Source organism: Vanacampus margaritifer, chromosome 1 (genome assembly GCF_051991255.1).
Source record: "Vanacampus margaritifer isolate UIUO_Vmar chromosome 1, RoL_Vmar_1.0, whole genome shotgun sequence".
In the NCBI taxonomy this organism is placed as follows: Eukaryota; Metazoa; Chordata; class Actinopteri; order Syngnathiformes; family Syngnathidae; genus Vanacampus; species Vanacampus margaritifer.
Genome location: NC_135432.1, coordinates 62,550,892 through 62,569,186, shown reverse-complemented (window position 1 = coordinate 62,569,186; position 18,295 = coordinate 62,550,892). Strand labels below are relative to the sequence as shown.

At 40.4% G+C, this 18,295-nt stretch overlaps 2 protein-coding genes across 3 annotated transcripts; both read right to left on the bottom strand.

The window, feature by feature from the left end:
* Nucleotides 1–343: 343 nt before the first annotated feature.
* fut9a (fucosyltransferase 9a) lies at nucleotides 344–11,290 on the bottom strand. 2 transcript variants are annotated; one of them, XM_077559964.1, is made up of 2 exons: nucleotides 10,976–11,290; nucleotides 344–6,046 (listed from the first exon to the last, which is right to left on the bottom strand). In XM_077559964.1, the coding sequence occupies exons 1-2, from the start codon at nucleotides 10,997–10,999 to the stop codon at nucleotides 4,958–4,960; spliced, it is 1,113 nt and encodes a 370-aa protein (XP_077416090.1). In that variant the 5' UTR covers nucleotides 11,000–11,290; the 3' UTR covers nucleotides 344–4,957. The 2 variants fall into 2 exon arrangements, with proteins under 2 accessions (XP_077416090.1, XP_077416091.1); XM_077559965.1 differs by having other exon boundaries at nucleotides 344–5,941.
* Nucleotides 11,291–12,355: 1,065 nt separating this feature from the next.
* On the bottom strand, nucleotides 12,356–18,294 carry manea (mannosidase, endo-alpha). Its single transcript, XM_077559963.1, has 5 exons — nucleotides 18,060–18,294; nucleotides 16,773–17,304; nucleotides 16,542–16,651; nucleotides 15,422–15,498; nucleotides 12,356–15,281 (listed from the first exon to the last, which is right to left on the bottom strand). The coding sequence occupies exons 2-5, from the start codon at nucleotides 17,260–17,262 to the stop codon at nucleotides 14,648–14,650; spliced, it is 1,311 nt and encodes a 436-aa protein (XP_077416089.1). The 5' UTR covers nucleotides 17,263–17,304; nucleotides 18,060–18,294; the 3' UTR covers nucleotides 12,356–14,647.
* Nucleotide 18,295: the final 1 nt, after the last annotated feature.

Sequence of the window (18,295 nt, the reverse complement as noted above, 5' to 3'; positions counted from 1 at the left end):
TTATGGTTGAGGTTAGGGTAAGGAATATTTTTGATGGTTTGGGGTGAGGGGGGAGGAGCTAGGAAATGCATTATGTCAATGGGATGGCCCCACAAAGATAGTAAAACAAACATGTGTGTGTGGGTGGGTGGCAGTGGTTAGGGTTAGTGGTGCTTTGAGATGCAAGTTAAAATTACTCAAATCACTTGTATCTCAAATCCTCGTTCCCCACTTATATGAATTGAAATGCCATAAATTGTTGCAGCCCTCCGCCACCTCAAAATTATGTGTAATGATAAAAACTTTACGGAAAAGTCGCCAGGCTGCTGCCTGTTTTGGCCACTTGGGGGTAATATAAGAAAGTCAGACTGATATACTGCACATGGATCACCTGGCATGAAAGCCATCCACTGTTTCACTTCTTTATTTTTTTTATTTATTTGACACTAGTAGACATCTAGAGTTCAAATACAACATTTGGCAAAATACAGTGATTTGGCAAAAATGAAAGAAAAAAAAAACCTCGATTGACCCATTTGAAATGGCGAAACACTTGACACACATGTTGATCCCACTTACGATGTGTGTGTGTTGTTTTTAGGACATCAGAGATACGGCACGGAGACCCTCTTCGAGCGAGAGCGACACGTTCGCACACACGGAGGCTGCACACGTTTGGCAAAACAAGAGCGAGACAAGCAGGCCGACGCAACAAAACACGCTCGAGCGGTAAGTCGTAAAAGCTCGGTAAAGGTACCACGACACTTGCATCAATGTCAGGGGGGTGGGACACCAACACTTGAAAAATATACACAACACATCCTTTCGCATCACTCTTGTGTCACATGACATTCTTTTTTTTCTTCTTTTTACATAAGTACAGATTTCACTATGGCATTCCATAAGAAAAAATGGTTCTTTCCAGTAGTGGTGATACAAATACAGATAGAATTGATACTGACGCCGATAGTGTTATCGGTGTAATAAGTTTGATATTGCAGTTTTTTAAACAAATATACAGTTGGCCAATTTTTCCATAAATGCAAGGATTTCCTAGTAATTTACACAATTTGTTGTATTTTCACTAGTTGTTTTTATTGTTGTGTTTTTAAAGCCAGAAAAGAGCTGCACTGAAGGGCAAATATTATATTATAATTGTAAAAACTAGGGGTGTCGGGCGAAATTTTACTCGTATGACTTCAATAGTTAACTCATGATTAATCACAAATTTCATATCTGTTCTAAATGTACAATAAAATGTGTTTTTCATACTCTGTGTTAACATACAAGTGGAGAAAATGTTAAACTGGTATGATGAAAAATGGCTGCATCTTGTAGTCATTGATACAGTAATTTCATAATATATCATAAAAGTGAGGTAAAATTAAAGATGTACTGTACTATAAAAGATGAGTATGATATTGATTTGTGTTGAGGTCATTTTTATGCCACTAGATGGCATAATTGCATTTGTAAGACATTGGTTACAGTTTTTCTTTTCATATTAAGAGCTATCTAATCTTTAACATGTAATAACTGGTCAAATTCTGCACTTTTATAAAATTGTAAAATACAACTTGACCCCAGCCTCCACAAATATATGCATTATTAAATTTATAACTTCTCAATTTTGACCTGGACAGTGTCTGCTGCATTGCAACTGGAATTCCCCCAGTGCAGGCTTTCCGAGAAAGGGGCGGTCATTAATTGCGCATTTAAAAAAAATTTGGGCGTTAAAGGAACTTTAAATTAACTCAAAATGAATGCACTAATTTTGATACCCCTAGTTAAAACCAACAATTTGTTTTAAGTGTTATACAACATATTTTTTTAATTCATTTTTTTTATATATATGTATATATATATATATATATTTTTTTTTTTTTTAATGTATTATTTTTAAATACGGACAGGAGAATTAATGGCAAAAATTTGTTTTCTTACTGTTCTATCGTTTATGACCCAAAACTTTTTGTGTGTAATGAAACATATTTTTCTATTCAGCTATGACATTTTTACTTTAGCCATTTGGTGACACGTCAACCTTAAATATCCGAAAGGATCATTATTAGCATTGGTCCAGTATTTGTCTGTATTGGCATTACCAGCCCTGCATTTATTTCTTATTCAATGGACACCAAATATTGCACACTACTACTTTCCAGTGTATGGCAGAAGATAGAAATGATCTTGCATAAAAGGCTGACTTTGCACAATAAAGGTAGGTAAGATGCTCCTCAGTTTATGAGCAAGTTCGCTTCCGAACGTGCCGTAGTCTATCACACGATAGCAAAGTCAGAATTACAGTTAATACTTGCAATAAAAACACATGTAAGCCATAAATATAAAACAATATCATGAAAAACCAGAAGGTACAGTGTTAATCATGTATTCTTCTTACGCACATCACTTCCAAACATCGTATGCAAGAACTTGTTCTTTCTGTGCAAAAGTAATGCCAATACTGGGGATTGGCATTGGTATCGAATAAGGATCCAGTCTCCAAGTATTGAAATGGGCCATCAGAACATTAAGAGAGTCTCGTATCCATGTAAAAAAAAAAAAAAAAAAAGGAATCACTTTAAACTGATTTGCTGTCGAGAGAGAACATCCTGACACCAGGAATGGGAAATTGGGCGACATCCACGCAGGCCAATGTTGTGTGATACAGTCAACACATTTGGAAAAAGGTTGCAAGAATTCTACAATCTCAAAATGTGTCTGCTTTCCATCCGTTACCGTCTAATTCAGCCAAGACTCGAATTTGAGCTTCCCGGTGCTAAACAAAACATGGTGCGGAAAGTTGTTCACAATTTTTCTTCTTGTGAATGTACAGTTGAGAAACGTGCTAAAAAGTCTGCTTTTACAAACATTAAGTACAAATGCATCATCATTACGTAACTGCTGAAACACTTCTGTCGCTAACCAAAACAGCAGCAAACGCGATTAGCGTGATATATGCATTAGTATCTTTGTAAAGGCAGACAGTGTAGCCAAACGGAGCGGGTCAAAATGTACAGTCCTGTCATTCGAGCACATCCGGGGAACAATAATTCACAAGGTTCCACCACAGACGGCGTCCACTGAGCATCTGTCTCGACTGTACGTCCGACTGCTTGCGCGCTAAAATACGGGGGGGACGCGGAAATAAAAGTCACATGTTGTACGGTCATACTGTAAAGCACGTAGCACCAAAACGTTCAAATAAACCATAAAAATGACATAAATAAACGTGCATTTGGAATGCTGGGAAAAAATTAGAAGTCATAGATGACAGCATCAAGTCCCCGCCAAGGGTTCACCTCGTCGCACAACAACGACGTCATTGGAACTCCAGACGTCAGTGACTTCAGCCAGTTGTGTTTTTTTTTCATTTTCTTTGGCTTTTCTTTTTGGCGACGTATATTCCAGAAGAAGGCCTCAATCTCACAAGTAGGAATATCCAAATATCACAATACCATAATTATCTTGATATTGTGGGGAGGTTGGTGATATTGTGTAAAAACTCACAATATTGACCAAATTTCTATTTTTTTTTAAAGCTCATATTGGGGGGAAAAAGCACAATATTGTGTTTTTGTACATAACAGTAATGACAGGCAAATAGTCTCGGCCATGTCATTCTCATGTGCTCCTATTGACGAGTATCATAAAGTCATGTAGTAATGTTTTTTTTTTTTTAATGAAGATATTGAAAAATATTTGCAGGTATGACTGATTCACATGAGAAATAACCACCGCATTGGCCAAAACATTCCTAATTAAAATTCAACTGCACTAATAAGCTAACCACCAGAGGGTGCTAGAACTGCACGATTAGAATACAACCTCTCCTTTTTAAAGGGGAAGTCAACCTTAAACATTCCTTGACAATAATATATGTGACCTCACTAGTCTAAACATGACATTTTGATTAATATTACATTTGTGGAATAGGAGTTATGCAGCAAAATCCAGTTGTTTTTAAATCCATCTCAGGTAACGACCAATCACAGCTCACCTGTTTTCTGAAGATGAGCTGTGATTGGTTGTTACCTGGGCAACTGTGATGTCATTTTCACTCGACAGCAAGTGGCAAAATGGCCGCCTTGTGGCTGGATTTTGCTGCTTAACTCTTTGACTGCCAGACGTTTTCAGAAAAGGGATGCCGTGGGTGCCAGCCGATTTAAGCATTTTGACTGATCTTTAAAGGTCCACAGAAAATGTTGTGTTTGGACTATGGGAACACACATACTACCAAATGAAAGATTGGACTCTCATCTTTCATCAGAAAAAAAGAGTTTGTTTCTACCTTATTCCGTTTTTCAGTAATCAACAATAGAAAATGGTTAGTTTCACCTCTGTTTTGAAACAAACGTCTTTTAACGTCTTTGGCACTCCTTCCTAGGATTTTACTAAACGTTATTTAACGTTTTTGGCAGTCAAAGAGTTAACCAAAATACCGTGTTTGGACTAGTGGGGTTGCAGAGAACATATTGTCAAGAAATGTTGGGGGGGGTTGACTACCGCGATATTGCCGCTATCGTTACATCCCTAGTTACAAGAATGTACGCTGGCCACGAATGTTAGCAATTAGCCGTCAACCTGCAATTTTTTCTGAACTTTTTTTTACCCTTGTGTCTAGATAAAAATGTGATTTTTAGTGAATTAACATTGCGGAATTTCCAGATACAGTCGTAAGCAATGACATTTTTAGGGGCCTCGACATGGCATCAAAGTCTGATGATCATTTTGAGCGTTTGCCATAAAAATATGTTGTAAATGTGAGTTTTGACTTGAAAAGTGTCATGATTGCCAATAAATAACGCCAAATGTGTTAATAGACATCACCTTGCGGGGACACGGAAAAAGTCAAAATAAGGCTTATCAAAAATGGGCTCGCGTTAAATAAAACTGAATCCATTTTTTTTTTGAAGTGCAAGCTCCAGGGAGGGATTTTGATGACGCCAGAGAATTCAAGTCATAAACACAAGCGGGCTCAGCCCCAGAACCACTTGTCCAGGTTCTTGACCGTCTTGTACTCCCTGTGCCTGCGCAGGTAGTCGCAGGCCAGGCAGGTGTGCTCGGCCCAGAACAGCGCCATCTTCACCTTAAAGTGCCGCCGCCACTCAAAGTACCTGAGGTACATCTCCTCGTTCTTGTCCAGGAGCAGCAGGTAGTCGGCCAGCTCCTTGGGCGACGCAAAGTCGTCCACGTGGACGAAAGCGTCACCCTGGACGAAGTTCTCGTAGTTCTGCCGCGACGGTCCCAGCACCACCGGGACGGTGCCCACGGCCAGCGGGTTATAGAACTTCTCGGTGATGTAGTCCTTGTGGATGGAGTTCTCGAAGGCCAGGTAGAACTTGCAGCTGGCGATGGTGGGGAAGTAATCCTGGTCGGCGATGTACTCGCCGAAAGCCTGGCCGTACGCGTGCACCTCGATGTGCTTGTACAGCTCGTTGTAGTACTTGACGCGCACGTGCTCCTGGTTCCAGTTGCTCACGATCCAGCAGATCAGCTTGTTCTTGCTGGGCGGGACAAAGTCGTCCTCGCCCTCCGTGGCCACCACCGAGCCGTAAGGCACTTCGATGTCGGCGTCCTGCCGGTAGTTGAGCGTCAGGTTGAAGATGTTCTCGATGCCGGCCAGCTGGGACGAGTGCGACGGCGACTCCAGGTTCATCCAGATCCACTTCTGGAAGGACGGACGCTGAGGCGGCGGCAGGTTGGACAAGTCGGAGCAGATGTCGCGGTGGTGGATGAGGACGCCGTCGGACCTGTTGTAGAAGTTGCGGTCGGCCGTGACGAAGCAGCCGTCGATGTTGAAGAGCGAGGCGCACACGTTCAGGTCGTACGTCTGTCCGAAGGGCCAGAGCCAGATCAGCACCGTGGTGGCGTTGCGCTCGCTCTTGGCGTAGAAGACGCCTTTCACGCGCTCGCTGGACGCCGTGGACTCCGCGGGACCCGACAGCCAGCCGGTGGACGGCTTAAAGTACATCAAAAAGAGAGTCACGAAGCATCCTAGGATGAAGGTGCCCAGAAAAAGCGGTCGTAGGATCCTGTGAACGGGTGCCGATGACATCACTCTGTCCTGAAAGGAGAACAGAACAAGTCACAGAAAGTGATGACGGGATCTCCACGAGGTCCTCGGGTTGTGATGGTCCCGACTTGCAAGGTTTCCGGGTGCCAAACTCTACTCAAAGAACTGTACGTTAATCAAGTCCTGTCACCAACAGCGGAGAAAAAAATGCAAATAATTGATATCATTTTGGGCGTCCAGTAACAATTTAAAGGGGACGTTTTTTCTGTGTTGTGTCTCGAACAGGTCCTCTTAATGCCTTTGAACCCACAAAGCAAGCACAAAGAATGGGGTCATTCAATGAAAAAAGTCAAAAAGTAAAGGCCTAGATACATCACTCCGACGCCGGCCCAATCAGAGACTCGTGTGCATCTGTTTTGGAAATGTTCTTATGCTCGCAAGCTATGGCAAGACATTTGCAAATTTATTTTGGACAATATCTTTTGTCATTTTGAGCTTTCCTTAACGAATGTTTTGTTTGGATTTTTGAACTATGACAATTCATTTGAAAAATAATATTATTTGATTCATATTTTAATGTATCTTGATAAGTTTTATATTCATAAATGTAAATGTATCAATCGAAACCTTTTTTTTTCTGTTTTTGAAAAAGATGGATGTATATTTACAGTCTATCTGTACTCCCAAAAATAAGGCTATCACGACCTTAAATTTGTGTTCTCATTTTGGTGTTTTTAATATTTCTTAGTTTAAGACCCCCTGCGTATTTTTTTATTTTATTTTATTTTAATTGTATTTATTTTTTCCTTTATTGTTATTGTGAGATTGTTGTGTACTGTGATGTTTGTTTGCTTTATGTTTGCCATGTTTGACTTGTGATTTCAATTTGTTAAATAAAGCATTTAAAAAAAACGTACCTTCAGCGCATGCGCGAGAAGTAATTCCCCTCCGTACCATCGACGGCGGTAGTCATTATTCCTAAAAGCAACCGGCAACCTCTTTATGGGGGCGGGATATAAAAACGTAAACAACTCATAAGGCGGCCAGCTGGTGAAGCGAAAACGGGCGCGGGAACAAGCTTCGTCCCCTTCCCGAACGCATGGATGTACTTTGTGGCGTATCCTGGACCCTGTCGACTCCTGGCTGCTTCCTATCGTCGGTTTACCCGAAAAGCTTTGGACCCGGTGCCGACCTCCAGCTTCTGAAGGCGCTTCCTTGAGACCGCCGGACGGACGGAAGGGCCACGCACCCCTGCTGCTCCCACAACGATCGCGTTGTTAAATGCGCGGTTATTGACAAGCAAAACGTTTATTTTGAGGGAGTTTTTCCAACAACTTGGATTTCCTCCGCGTGACTGATACTAATGATGTGACAACATGTCGATCTTGCAAGTGGCAGGGGGTTAAAGTTCTCCGTCGTGGATGAAAGATTACCTTTATTTCTGTAATCTTGTGCGTGTTCAAATAAATCAAAGATGAGATTCTTGTGAAGAGGGTCCTTGCAAGGTTGATTTATTACAGAGATCTCTGGTCACACAACTGCATATCACCCAAGCAGTGTCATCCAATATGTGTGTGTGCTCTTTTGCCCACACAACCTTTTTATTCAAAACATCAGGAAACGCCTCTGTCATCCCGTGAGGTACAGAATGAGATTGCATTTTCCTAGTATACTAGATCGTCCTTGAACTTTTGAAAACCGGATTTCTGACGGAACTAGACTTCTTAGATAAACATACGAAACATTAACTTTCTCATGTCTGGGAAAAGAGTAGAAAAGATAGTAAAAATGTCAAAAGCATTACTCATCAGGTTATATTAGGTTAACATAATTACACCTACATCAATACATCTATAATGAAATGTAAAACAGGTAAAATGTAAAATAAAACAGTAAAAATGTTAACAATGTCAACATGGAGGACGGATTTTCGTCCATTTTGAAGATGAGACAAGGGTGCACCCCATAAACAAGTTCCCATGGGGACTGCACGTTTGTTGTTTATGATCCCATCACTAAACTGACATTGCTTTCACGCATTGAATTGATAAATTTGGAAATACTACCTTAAAAATTCTAAACTGACATTGCTTTCACGCATTGAATTGATTAATTTGGAAATACTACCTTAAAAATTCTAAACTGACATTGCTTTCACGCATTGAATTGATTAATTTGGAAATACTACCTTAAAAATTCTAAACTGACATTGCTTTCACGCATTGAATTGATAAATTTGGAAATACTACCTTAAAAATTCTAAACTGACATTGCTTTCACGCATTGAATTGATAAATTTGGAAATACTACCTTAAAAATTCTAACTGACATTGCTTTCACGCATTGAATTGATTAATTTGGAAATACTACCTTAAAAATTCTAAACTGACATTGCTTTCACGCATTGAATTGATTAATTTGGAAATACTACCTTAAAAATTCTAAAGTGACATTGCTTTCACGCATTGAATTGATAAATTTGGAAATACTACCTTAAAAATTCTAAACTGACATTGCTTTCACGCATTGAATTGATAAATTTGGAAATACTACCTTAAAAATTCTAAACTGACATTGCTTTCACGCATTGAATTGATTAATTTGGAAATACTACCTTAAAAATTCTTGGAAAAGTATTTAATTGTAATATCTGGGTGAGGCCCTAAATTTCATGCTGTGTGTGTACCTTTTTCGTGGAGAAGCTGTCTGTCCCTAGAGTGCAGAGTGGCATTGCGGACGGGCGATTTCGAGAGTTTTGAATGTAGGAGGGGAAAGAGGAAGTTCTGATCGCTCTTCACTGCTTGGAAGTCACTCACTGAAGAAGTTTGAACTGTCAGCGTGCTGTCGACGTCTTTAACGGAGGAGCTAGTTGCTAACCCGCTACATGCTAACGCGAGTCAGAGTTCCGCCTTCCTTACATGTCACGCACCGATGTACTATTTAAACGCCATATTAACAATAAAAATGTAAAAACTAGCGACTGGGATAAAAGTTCGTTGTGCGGTTGACATGCATCGTCATAAGGGTCAACCCTAACCCTTATGGCGCGTGCATGCGTGTTAGTGTGTGCGCGCGCACGTCTTTGTGAGATGAAGCCAAGGTTATTTGGGTGTAAATCTGTAAATGTTGCCTTCATGAGGGTTATTTGTCCGTTTTTCTCCCATTTCACACGTTATGATGGCAACAACTGTTATGGAGAAAGCAAATCATTTAAATGGGTGTCAATTACACATGGATTTTCGTTATTTGCAGTCCGGCCCGGTCTCTACCCCTGCAAATAGTTGGGGTCCACTGTTACTGTCCAAGTTACATTATTTTTAATAGTATGGTGATTGGATTACGTTAATAACTACATTGTTTTAACAGGTAACTAGAAACTGTATCAGCAGAATACAATTTAAAAGTAAGCCTCCCTACCCTGCATATAGAGCATAACATGACCATGTATAGATAGATATTTTATTATACACTGATACTATCTTTGCTCAAAATGCATCAAATTTATGTTTTTAATTATGAAATATTTTTATTTTTTTTGCATTCCCAATTACCCTCCTAGAGCGGTCGTATACTTGTCACATTTTTCATCCCTGATTAATGCCTAAATATTATTATTTAAAAAGAATCAGTTAATTGACTGCAGTCAATTTAAACATTTTTTAAAAAATCTGTAAAAAAAAAAGATTTTTTTTTTTTGCTTTAACCCTTGGTGAAGAGCAGCCTAGTGATCTCTCTAGACACATTTCCATTTTTAAACACTATTATTATTTTTTTAATATATTAGAATATATTGTAATCACTTATAATAATTTATAAATACAATAAATTGATTTCCAAGTGATCTATCTAGACTTGCTTTCAATTGTAACCAATTTAATTGGTTGTTTGGCTAATTAATAAAATTGGTATGCCCGTAACCCCCCGGAAAATCTGACCAATCTATTGGTCAATCAAGTCAATATGAGCTTAACCAGCTGGATAGGTAATTTTTTTTAAAGTAACCACCCCAAACCTGCTTATGATGTAGATTTGGTAGATGTACTGAAATTGATAGCTTGTCGTTGCTGAATATTTGCTAAATCTATGGTGGGCAGGAAGTGGTAACATACGGCGTTATCGTGGAAGTGTGCTCACGAGAGTGAAAAGACCTAAAAATTATGGCCCCCATAAGTGGATAGATGTGACGTTTTGAACAATTTTTTTTTTTTTAAACTTCATAAATTTAAGTGAAGAGCAGCTGATAAAGAAAATATGTACATTTTAAAAATATAACAACGTTTTGACATGTGGGGTTTAGTTCCCCTTCGAACCAATACATTTCGGCTCTTGACTTGCTCATTCTGTCTCGTTATACAAACTCTAGTCAGTCTCATAATGACCTAAAATGTAGTTCACATTGCCGTAGCTGTTTTGCTTTCACTCGTTCCTCTCCTTTTTCTTCTGACAGCATTTTACAATTGATTTTAACATTTATGACATTGTTTCTATTTATAATCGACATCAAATGAAAAGCTCTTCAAAACTTTACCAAAGCCCAGCCTTCCCTGCTCGGGGTCCTGGTTCCCATCCTCCACCCCCCCCCCCCCCCATCTCCTCCTCACTTCGACGCCCCTGAGTATAGTGGCGATGTTGCGCTATAGTCAGTGCTTTTGTGATGAAATATTTGGGCCGTGCACGGTTGGCGAGGCGAGCTGCATTATACCGCGCCGCTCCCGAAATCCGCACCGAACCCCGTCACGACCGCACCGGCTCGCACCTCCCATGCGTAGCTGAAGGTCATCCGCGGCCGAAGCGATGCCGCCGTCACCCGAGCCGCGTTCGGCGCAATTCGGCCGCTTTGGCGAAACGCTGGGACGTGCGCGAAAACCGCCATCACTCACATTTAGGGACCGCAAACGAGCTTTTTATTTTCTGCACGGATTGACGCGGGGGGGGATGTGGGAGCGGGGGTGAGGGTGCGAAGAAAGGAATTGGACTCACCATCTCGATAGACCTTGCAGCCATTGCAATCGCATGACGACGATGTGTTTGCAATCGTCCGCCGTCGTGTGAGCGTCACCGCATCCGGAGTAGCCCGCATCCATCCTTTTGCTTCTGCGCGTGTGCGTGCGTGCGTGCGCGTCGCGCCTTGTAACGGCGTGCAATGCGCACCAGGTGCTGCGGTACGAGCAGACCATTTACATGTTTAAAAAAAAAAGGAAGGAAAGAAAGTCATTGAAGAAATTTGGTGCATGTGCATGCACCGTGTATGTGCGCTGCTGTGCAGGCTCGCTAAATTGTCCCGTTCATCGCCACTGCGGGGCTCCACTGTGCGCATGTGTGTGCGCGCGCGCGCGCGTGTCTATGGCGATGTCCAGGCTCGCCACCTCGGTTCCGTTTAACACAAAATCGGGCTTTCTAAAAGGCGTGTGTAGATTTGTTATATCCATCATTTTTCATTTATTGTAAAGACAATCTATTGGATTCCTCATTTTGGTAACAGGTTTGAGCCATGACAATTTGGCTTTTGGAAAATGACAAAAGCTGTGCTTCCGATGTTACAGTTTTACACCAATACATTGTTTGTACTTTCTCAGACAGTAAATGAGGTTCTCCTTTTGTATGTTGCGGTAAAACCCAGAATGCATTTTGTAACTTTTTTTTATGCTTTTCTGTCAGATCTGAACCTCAGTAAGAAGGAACAAACAGTTGCAGAGCCAGCATGTTAGTTTGGACTGTAGCACAAAAAAAAAAACAGGAGAAAGACTCGTTATCATAAACACAAATAAAATAATATTAATACTAATTTTGAGTTGTTTAAATGTGTATATTTTCACCTTCTTTTTTTTTAAATAACTAATTTAATAAATCTTGCATAATTATAGTGTTTCGAAGAAATGTATTTGTCTTAATATTTTTTCACGTTCAAACATTTCTTGTTTTGTACCATAAAACAAATGCTCATCTTAATTGGGATTTCATTTATTACCAAATTAATTGGGATTAATATTTTCTTCATTATCGAGTAGTCATAGTTTATCCTGCATATTATTTCAAATCCGCAATTTTTTTTTATTAAGCCTGCTCACATTGTAGTAAAGGGCAGAATAAGACAACTATGCCATCTAATTGTGAATGGTGATATTACAACTTAAAATTACAGTTGGTGTTTTTTTTTTTAGTATCTTCTTTTTTATAAATATATATTGTGGATATTTTATGAAGAGTTTCTTTTTTTTTTTTTTACTTGGGGGTGGGGGGGGGTAAATTTTAATTTTTTATCAGACCACTCAAAGTGTGGTCAGGGGGCACATGCGGCCCACAGGCCACCAGTTGCTCACCACTGCAGTAGGGTTGATGACAAAGCTTGGCGATTGTGAATAAAATAATAACCACAATTATTTATTTTTTTATTGAATTTACAATCAATAATTAAATACAATTATTCATTGATTTCCAAGTATGTATTCAATTACCAAAACTCAACTTTAAATAAACAGTAACTTAATTGAAAATTTAAAAAAAAAAACTGAAAATACAAAAATAATAGGTAAAATAATAGCAATAAAAAATAAATAAAAATAAACACCTGCTGTTTGCACTTAAGATATAAAAGGAGAAGAAAGTCATGATTGAGGTTTATTAACATAATGCATTTTTCACAGTTGGTATGTGTGTGAATATTTATTATTTGAAGAAATATCATTCCCGGAACACAATGCTAATTTTTAACTAGCCAGTCGATAGGATTTCCCATTCACTTTTAGCATTAGCACTAGCACTGCTTCTACGGGTGTTTTTTTATTTCAATACACAATATGTCTAATTATGTGTGTGTTCAGTTTGGCAGTGAACTCCCAACTGTGGTGTCATTAAACTAAAGCACGCTCAGGGAAGCGCAAAAATCAAATCAAATACGCCACACGGCCATTCAGGATGCTTTCACGACGCGAAAGAGAAGTGAACCTCATCATAGCAGCATAATGGAGGGCGCTGTTGCGCAAGACCGTGTCATAAGCAGTTAGCCCACTGGCATCAACGTCTGAGTGTGGCTGCCGGTCTCGTTTCTTTAATGTCGCGCCACCAGGGAGGAAAGCGGGCGTAACATGTCTAGGAGGCAACACAATTACATAAACATTTGCTAACTTATTAGAAGTACTATCGTGCCCCAAAAGTGGTCACGGCCGCTGGTGCACTTTCAGTTGCTTTATTGACCAAATGGAAACAAAAGAAACATACTGTAAGCACATTCAGACCGTAGCTAGCACCGCAAGTGACGCCCCGGGATTTTAGACGCGGATTGGCCAACAACGCTCTCATTCGCTGACTCCCTCAACAGGCCAGGCTTTGTCTCTTTTAAGCTACGCACGTTCAGTCACACATGCCAGTGTAGAAGGTTGCGATGGTGACCCCAAGTGGACAAAATAATAAATGCGCTTCACATGCATATTTTATATGACGTATAAAGCTTACACATTAATATGGGTGTCATCTATCGCTAGGGGTCTGGAAGGTAGTGATAGGACAATGAAGCTTCATAAAACACTTGCATTTTTTTTGGGGGGGGGGGGGGGGACTCCTGGAGATGGTGATTTTAGTTTAAATATTAAAGGCTGGTGCAATGAAACTTGCTGCAATATGGTACTTTTTTTCCCTAAAATATCTTTACAATAGCCTTTTTATTTGACTGAAATGTCTTGTAATTAGTAGATTAGCACCTTAGCTGTTCACAACAGTTTTCAGACTGGATTCAGGTTGAATTTCCCGCGCCTTGACTGCGGATGTGACGTCATGTGCTGTGTAGTTTCGTTTTTCGTCAGCAGGTGGCAGTAGCGATTCGAAATTGAACAAAGCGGTTGATAAGTTTGCCCAACTCGGTTTCAGCACTGTGATTGGTCAACTGCTGGTCACATGACACATGGACGCCATGTTGTTACCTCGCTTTGGAAATGGAATATTCTACGTTCAGGTTCAGTAGCTTTAAACCAAGCGTATATAGTTCACCAATAAATTCACCTGCTAAAATCTCTTTATTGTAAAGTATTTAACAAATAATTTTTCATTCTCCATTTTTTAAAGAACTCATCCAAATGCAGATAAAAGTACAACTTTGGTGCCCTCTTGTGGAATATTGATGCTATGTTTAATTGACGGGTGTTTGTTACCCGCGTTGTTGGTGGTCCATGAATGCAGCTCATGCACAGTCTAAGATTAACTGAAAGTGGGCGTTTTTGTGTTTTCTTACTGTGTGGTTAAAAATTGGCTGTGTAATCCCTCTCATTGTTTATTGTGTATGAATGCCAAAAGCTCAGTTTCGTGACTTAAGTGTAAAGTGCCAGTGCGCATATTTGTTTGCATGTGCGATGACATCACATCAGTTCGTGTCATTTAAGCTCGAATGCTAGCTATGCTACGGATGAGGCTCATAGTAAATACTATTATGTAACATGAATTCATGATTGCGTACATGCGAGATGCATGTTTTATGATCCTCTGTTTTAAGAGTTTTGTCGCCATCTTGTGGCATCCCTACGCAATTACAAACCCCTTTTGGGTCAACGACTCACAGATTTTTGCTATTCACAGCAGGGCTCGGACCCGATCGCATAACAATGGTGATTTCAAACCGCCAATGTAAAGCTGTTCTTCATTTGCATATCGCTGTCAATCAAATCACTCGCGCCGTCTCCTGCGCTCGCCGCCAAATATGGCGGCCCACTTGCGCGTAATCTCCAAGTAGATGGCGGGCTTGTTGGGCAAATAGTCCAAATAGAGCGCGGGGCCGCTTTTGGGCACGGCCATCTCAATCTGCGTGCCCTCGTGCCACTCGTTGAAGGACGTGACGGAAAGCAAGTCGGGCTTGGCCTCCAGCGCGGCGCTCAGCGAGGTCTCGTAGTACTTGCCGTTGATGCGGTTCCTGGTGTTCTGGAAGTTCCACGGGCGCACGCCGGTGTCCACGTAGCCCGGCCCCACGCTGGGGACAAAGAGGAGGCCGTTGTCGTCGCAGAAGCCCCGCACGGCGTCCCAGTTGCGCTGCGTAGAGCCGTAGGTGAAGCCGTTGGTGGCGAAGTAGGTGTAGACGCCGTCGAAGCCGGCGCTCACCGCCTCGCGCTGCTGCTTCTCCTCCACCAGCAGGGCCAGGAAGATGGCGTCGTGCGGGGTGTCGCGGATGCTGCCGCTCTGCGTGTGCCGCAGCAGGCGGGCCCACTGATCCGTGTTGAGCAGGTACGAGTCGTACACGTAGAAGAGGGGAAGGAATTTACCCGTGTCGGTGCGGTAACGGAAGAAGGCCGGGTGCCGGCCGTACCTGCCGAGGGGAGCAAAGTCAGCGGCGACCGTTTTCAAAAATGGAAACAAAAAGTCAAGCGGCATCCCGGAGTGCGTTTCGTTCCGTTTTGAGAGATTACGCGTGACAGGCCAACGTCATGAAAAGGATGTTGGACTTACTTGTCAATGATGTATTTGACGTTGGCGTACATGTTGACTTCATCTCTTCCTTTGTACGGCTCGATGTGGAAAGCCACCTGGGGACACATTACGTCACATTTGCACATTTTGAAGGCCAGTAGAGACAACAGCATTTAGATGTTTTTTTTTTATCCAGACTCGCTAAACTGGTGACTATAAATGAAGTGCGGGGTTTTTTTTGTAAATTAGCGAGGGTGGAATGTTTTTATTTCATTTTGACTTTTTTTTTTTTTTCAGTTAGTTTTAATTAGTTTTGAAAGTGTTTTTATTTTATTTTTTGTAAAATGTCTTAATTTTATTTTTATTTTAAATTTTATTTTTATTAGTTTTTATTTTTATTAGTTTTTATTTTATTTGGGTATTTGTTGTTTTATTAATTTAACTTATTTTTTACAACGTTTTTATTTCATTTTGACTTTTTTTATTATTCAGTTAGTTTTAATTATATTGAAAGTGTTTTTATTAATTTTTTTTGAAAATGTCTTAATTTTATTTTTATTTTTTTATTTTATTTTATTTGGGTATTTGTTGTTTTATTAATTTATCTTATTTTTTCAAAAAATGTCTTTGTTTTAGTATAGTTTTTTAAATTAGTTTTAGGTTGTTCTTTAAAAAAAATAATATTTCGAGTGCTAGATTTTAAAAAATAACATAAAAAAAGGTCATAAGGTATTGTGTAATAAAGTAAAATAAAAACTATAATTCTCAAATGACTGTGACCTTCATTTGTACAGCAATAAAAAAAATATATATAACAACAAATGTAAAAATTATAATTAGTTTTACTTATTTTTTATAAATGTAAGATGTACTCAGGTTTTTTTTTTTAGGTTTTTTTTTATGTTTATCCAATTTTAGTTTTATTATTACTTTTCATGAAATATGATAACTTTTGGTGCAACATTTCTGGCTTCTGATCATTTCCACTCAAAATCTGAAGAATTTTGTAAATATTCCATATTGAAGGAATTTAATTAACAGCTAATCTTCCATTTTGTAAATTCATGACTTATTCCGATGAATTCCAAGTTCAAGTTTCCTACTTTGACAATTCAGCTGACAAAACAACAAGCAAACGTCATGGCCGCCATGTTGTCACCTTAATGTCGTAGCGTTGTGCCACGTCCAGCAGCAGCGGCACGATGTCGTCAACCGGATCGCCGTTGTCATCTTTATGATCAGGCGGGTACCAGGAAACGGCGATGACGCCTAAATCCACGAGAAACAGCTCAACTACACGCCCGCAGTGAACAGTCTAGGCTGCTAGTCATGATTAGGAATGGGTGATTAACCAAACCAGTCCTGTCCTGTCATGACACTTTTCGCTTACCAATGGCAGCCGTGCGCAGCTGCTGCATGTGCGCTTCCATGACAGCCGGGTCCCTGGAGCTGTAAGCCCCCAGCGCCGGGTAGAAGTTGGCCCCGATATCATCGGGCGGGCTGTGCATGCCTTGCGGATACCTCTGAGCCACCTTGGGGTCCCAGTGGGGCAGCTGCGGGTGGTCCCAGTGGATGTACTTGCTGTCAAAACTGGGGTTGCCGTACCAGATGTAGTAGAAGGCGTGGAGGTAGTAGTTCGGCGGGGGGAACTTGCTCAGCGCGGCCGCCAATTTGTCGTCCTTTTCCGGCCGGGCGGCTTCGCTCCACCTGGGTCGGACGTCGGTCCCCTTCGGGTCATCCTTCCGGTCCGGGGAGGGCTCCCTACCATCGGTGAACGCTTTGTCCTCCGGGGCGAACGACTTGAGCGCTACGGTCACGATGAGCGCTAGCAGGAAAAGCGCCAGCAAGGCCACACATGACTTACGCCGGAACCGGGCCATTCTTCACCCGATGCGCCGCAGTTCATTGTGGTGAATGCAAATCTGGGAGAAGACAACACAACGTATAGCAAAATATTTTTAAAAAACGAATTTTTTAGTCACATACAGACATAATCTGTCATTTAAGACTCTTGTTTAAAGTATATTGCTTCTTTTTCTCAATAACTATAAATATATGTCTATAAAAAGGTCAATTTAATATTTTTAAAATATTTTCACAAGTTGACATATTGTTCTGTCACCGCATAATAATGATTCATTTATAATTATGCACAATTAACCATTTAAAATGCTGAAACCAGCTTGAAAATAGATATAGCTGTAATAAGTTTCTTGTACTGTAAGAGAAATGTTGTCAAACTCTCATTCACAGGAGCCGTGCGGCATTTTGTCACCTCAAGGTCAAACGTCTGGATGTTTTTTATTCATTTATTTTTTTACACAGGAAGGAGTTGCATTTCAATACATTTAATTAAGCTTGTAGTGCTAAAATGGATTGCTGTAATGCTTTTGGTGCAGAAAGAAGCGGGCAGGCAGCAATGACGGTAAATGCCTGCAGATTCATTAACGCCTATTAGACAACCTAGTTCGGTTAGCTCATTTTTAATAGATTAACTCATGGCTTTAAGACTTTTGAAGGAGAACTGAGTACAATATTAAAAGCCACGATTAAGCACAAAATTCGTTGCTAGCATAAATAATGTTAGTACCTTAACTATCACTTTATAATAATAATATAATTATAATAATAACAGCGAGTTAATTGATAATTTCGCTAACCAAAATTAAACTCTTACCTGCATTGATGAACTTCGGACTAGTCACTAGTAGAAAATTGACAGACGGCTACGCCACAATATGTTTTGTAACCCGTTCCACGTCCCTAACTCCTCCTGGCGTACTTCTTGAAGAGATAAACTTCAAAAATAGTATATTAAAAAATTCAATTGCTCTTAACAGTCTTTTTTGGGGGGCTATACCAGTTGGACATAATGTTGCAAACGTCCATTTTGGATGTAAATCAGCGCTAGTG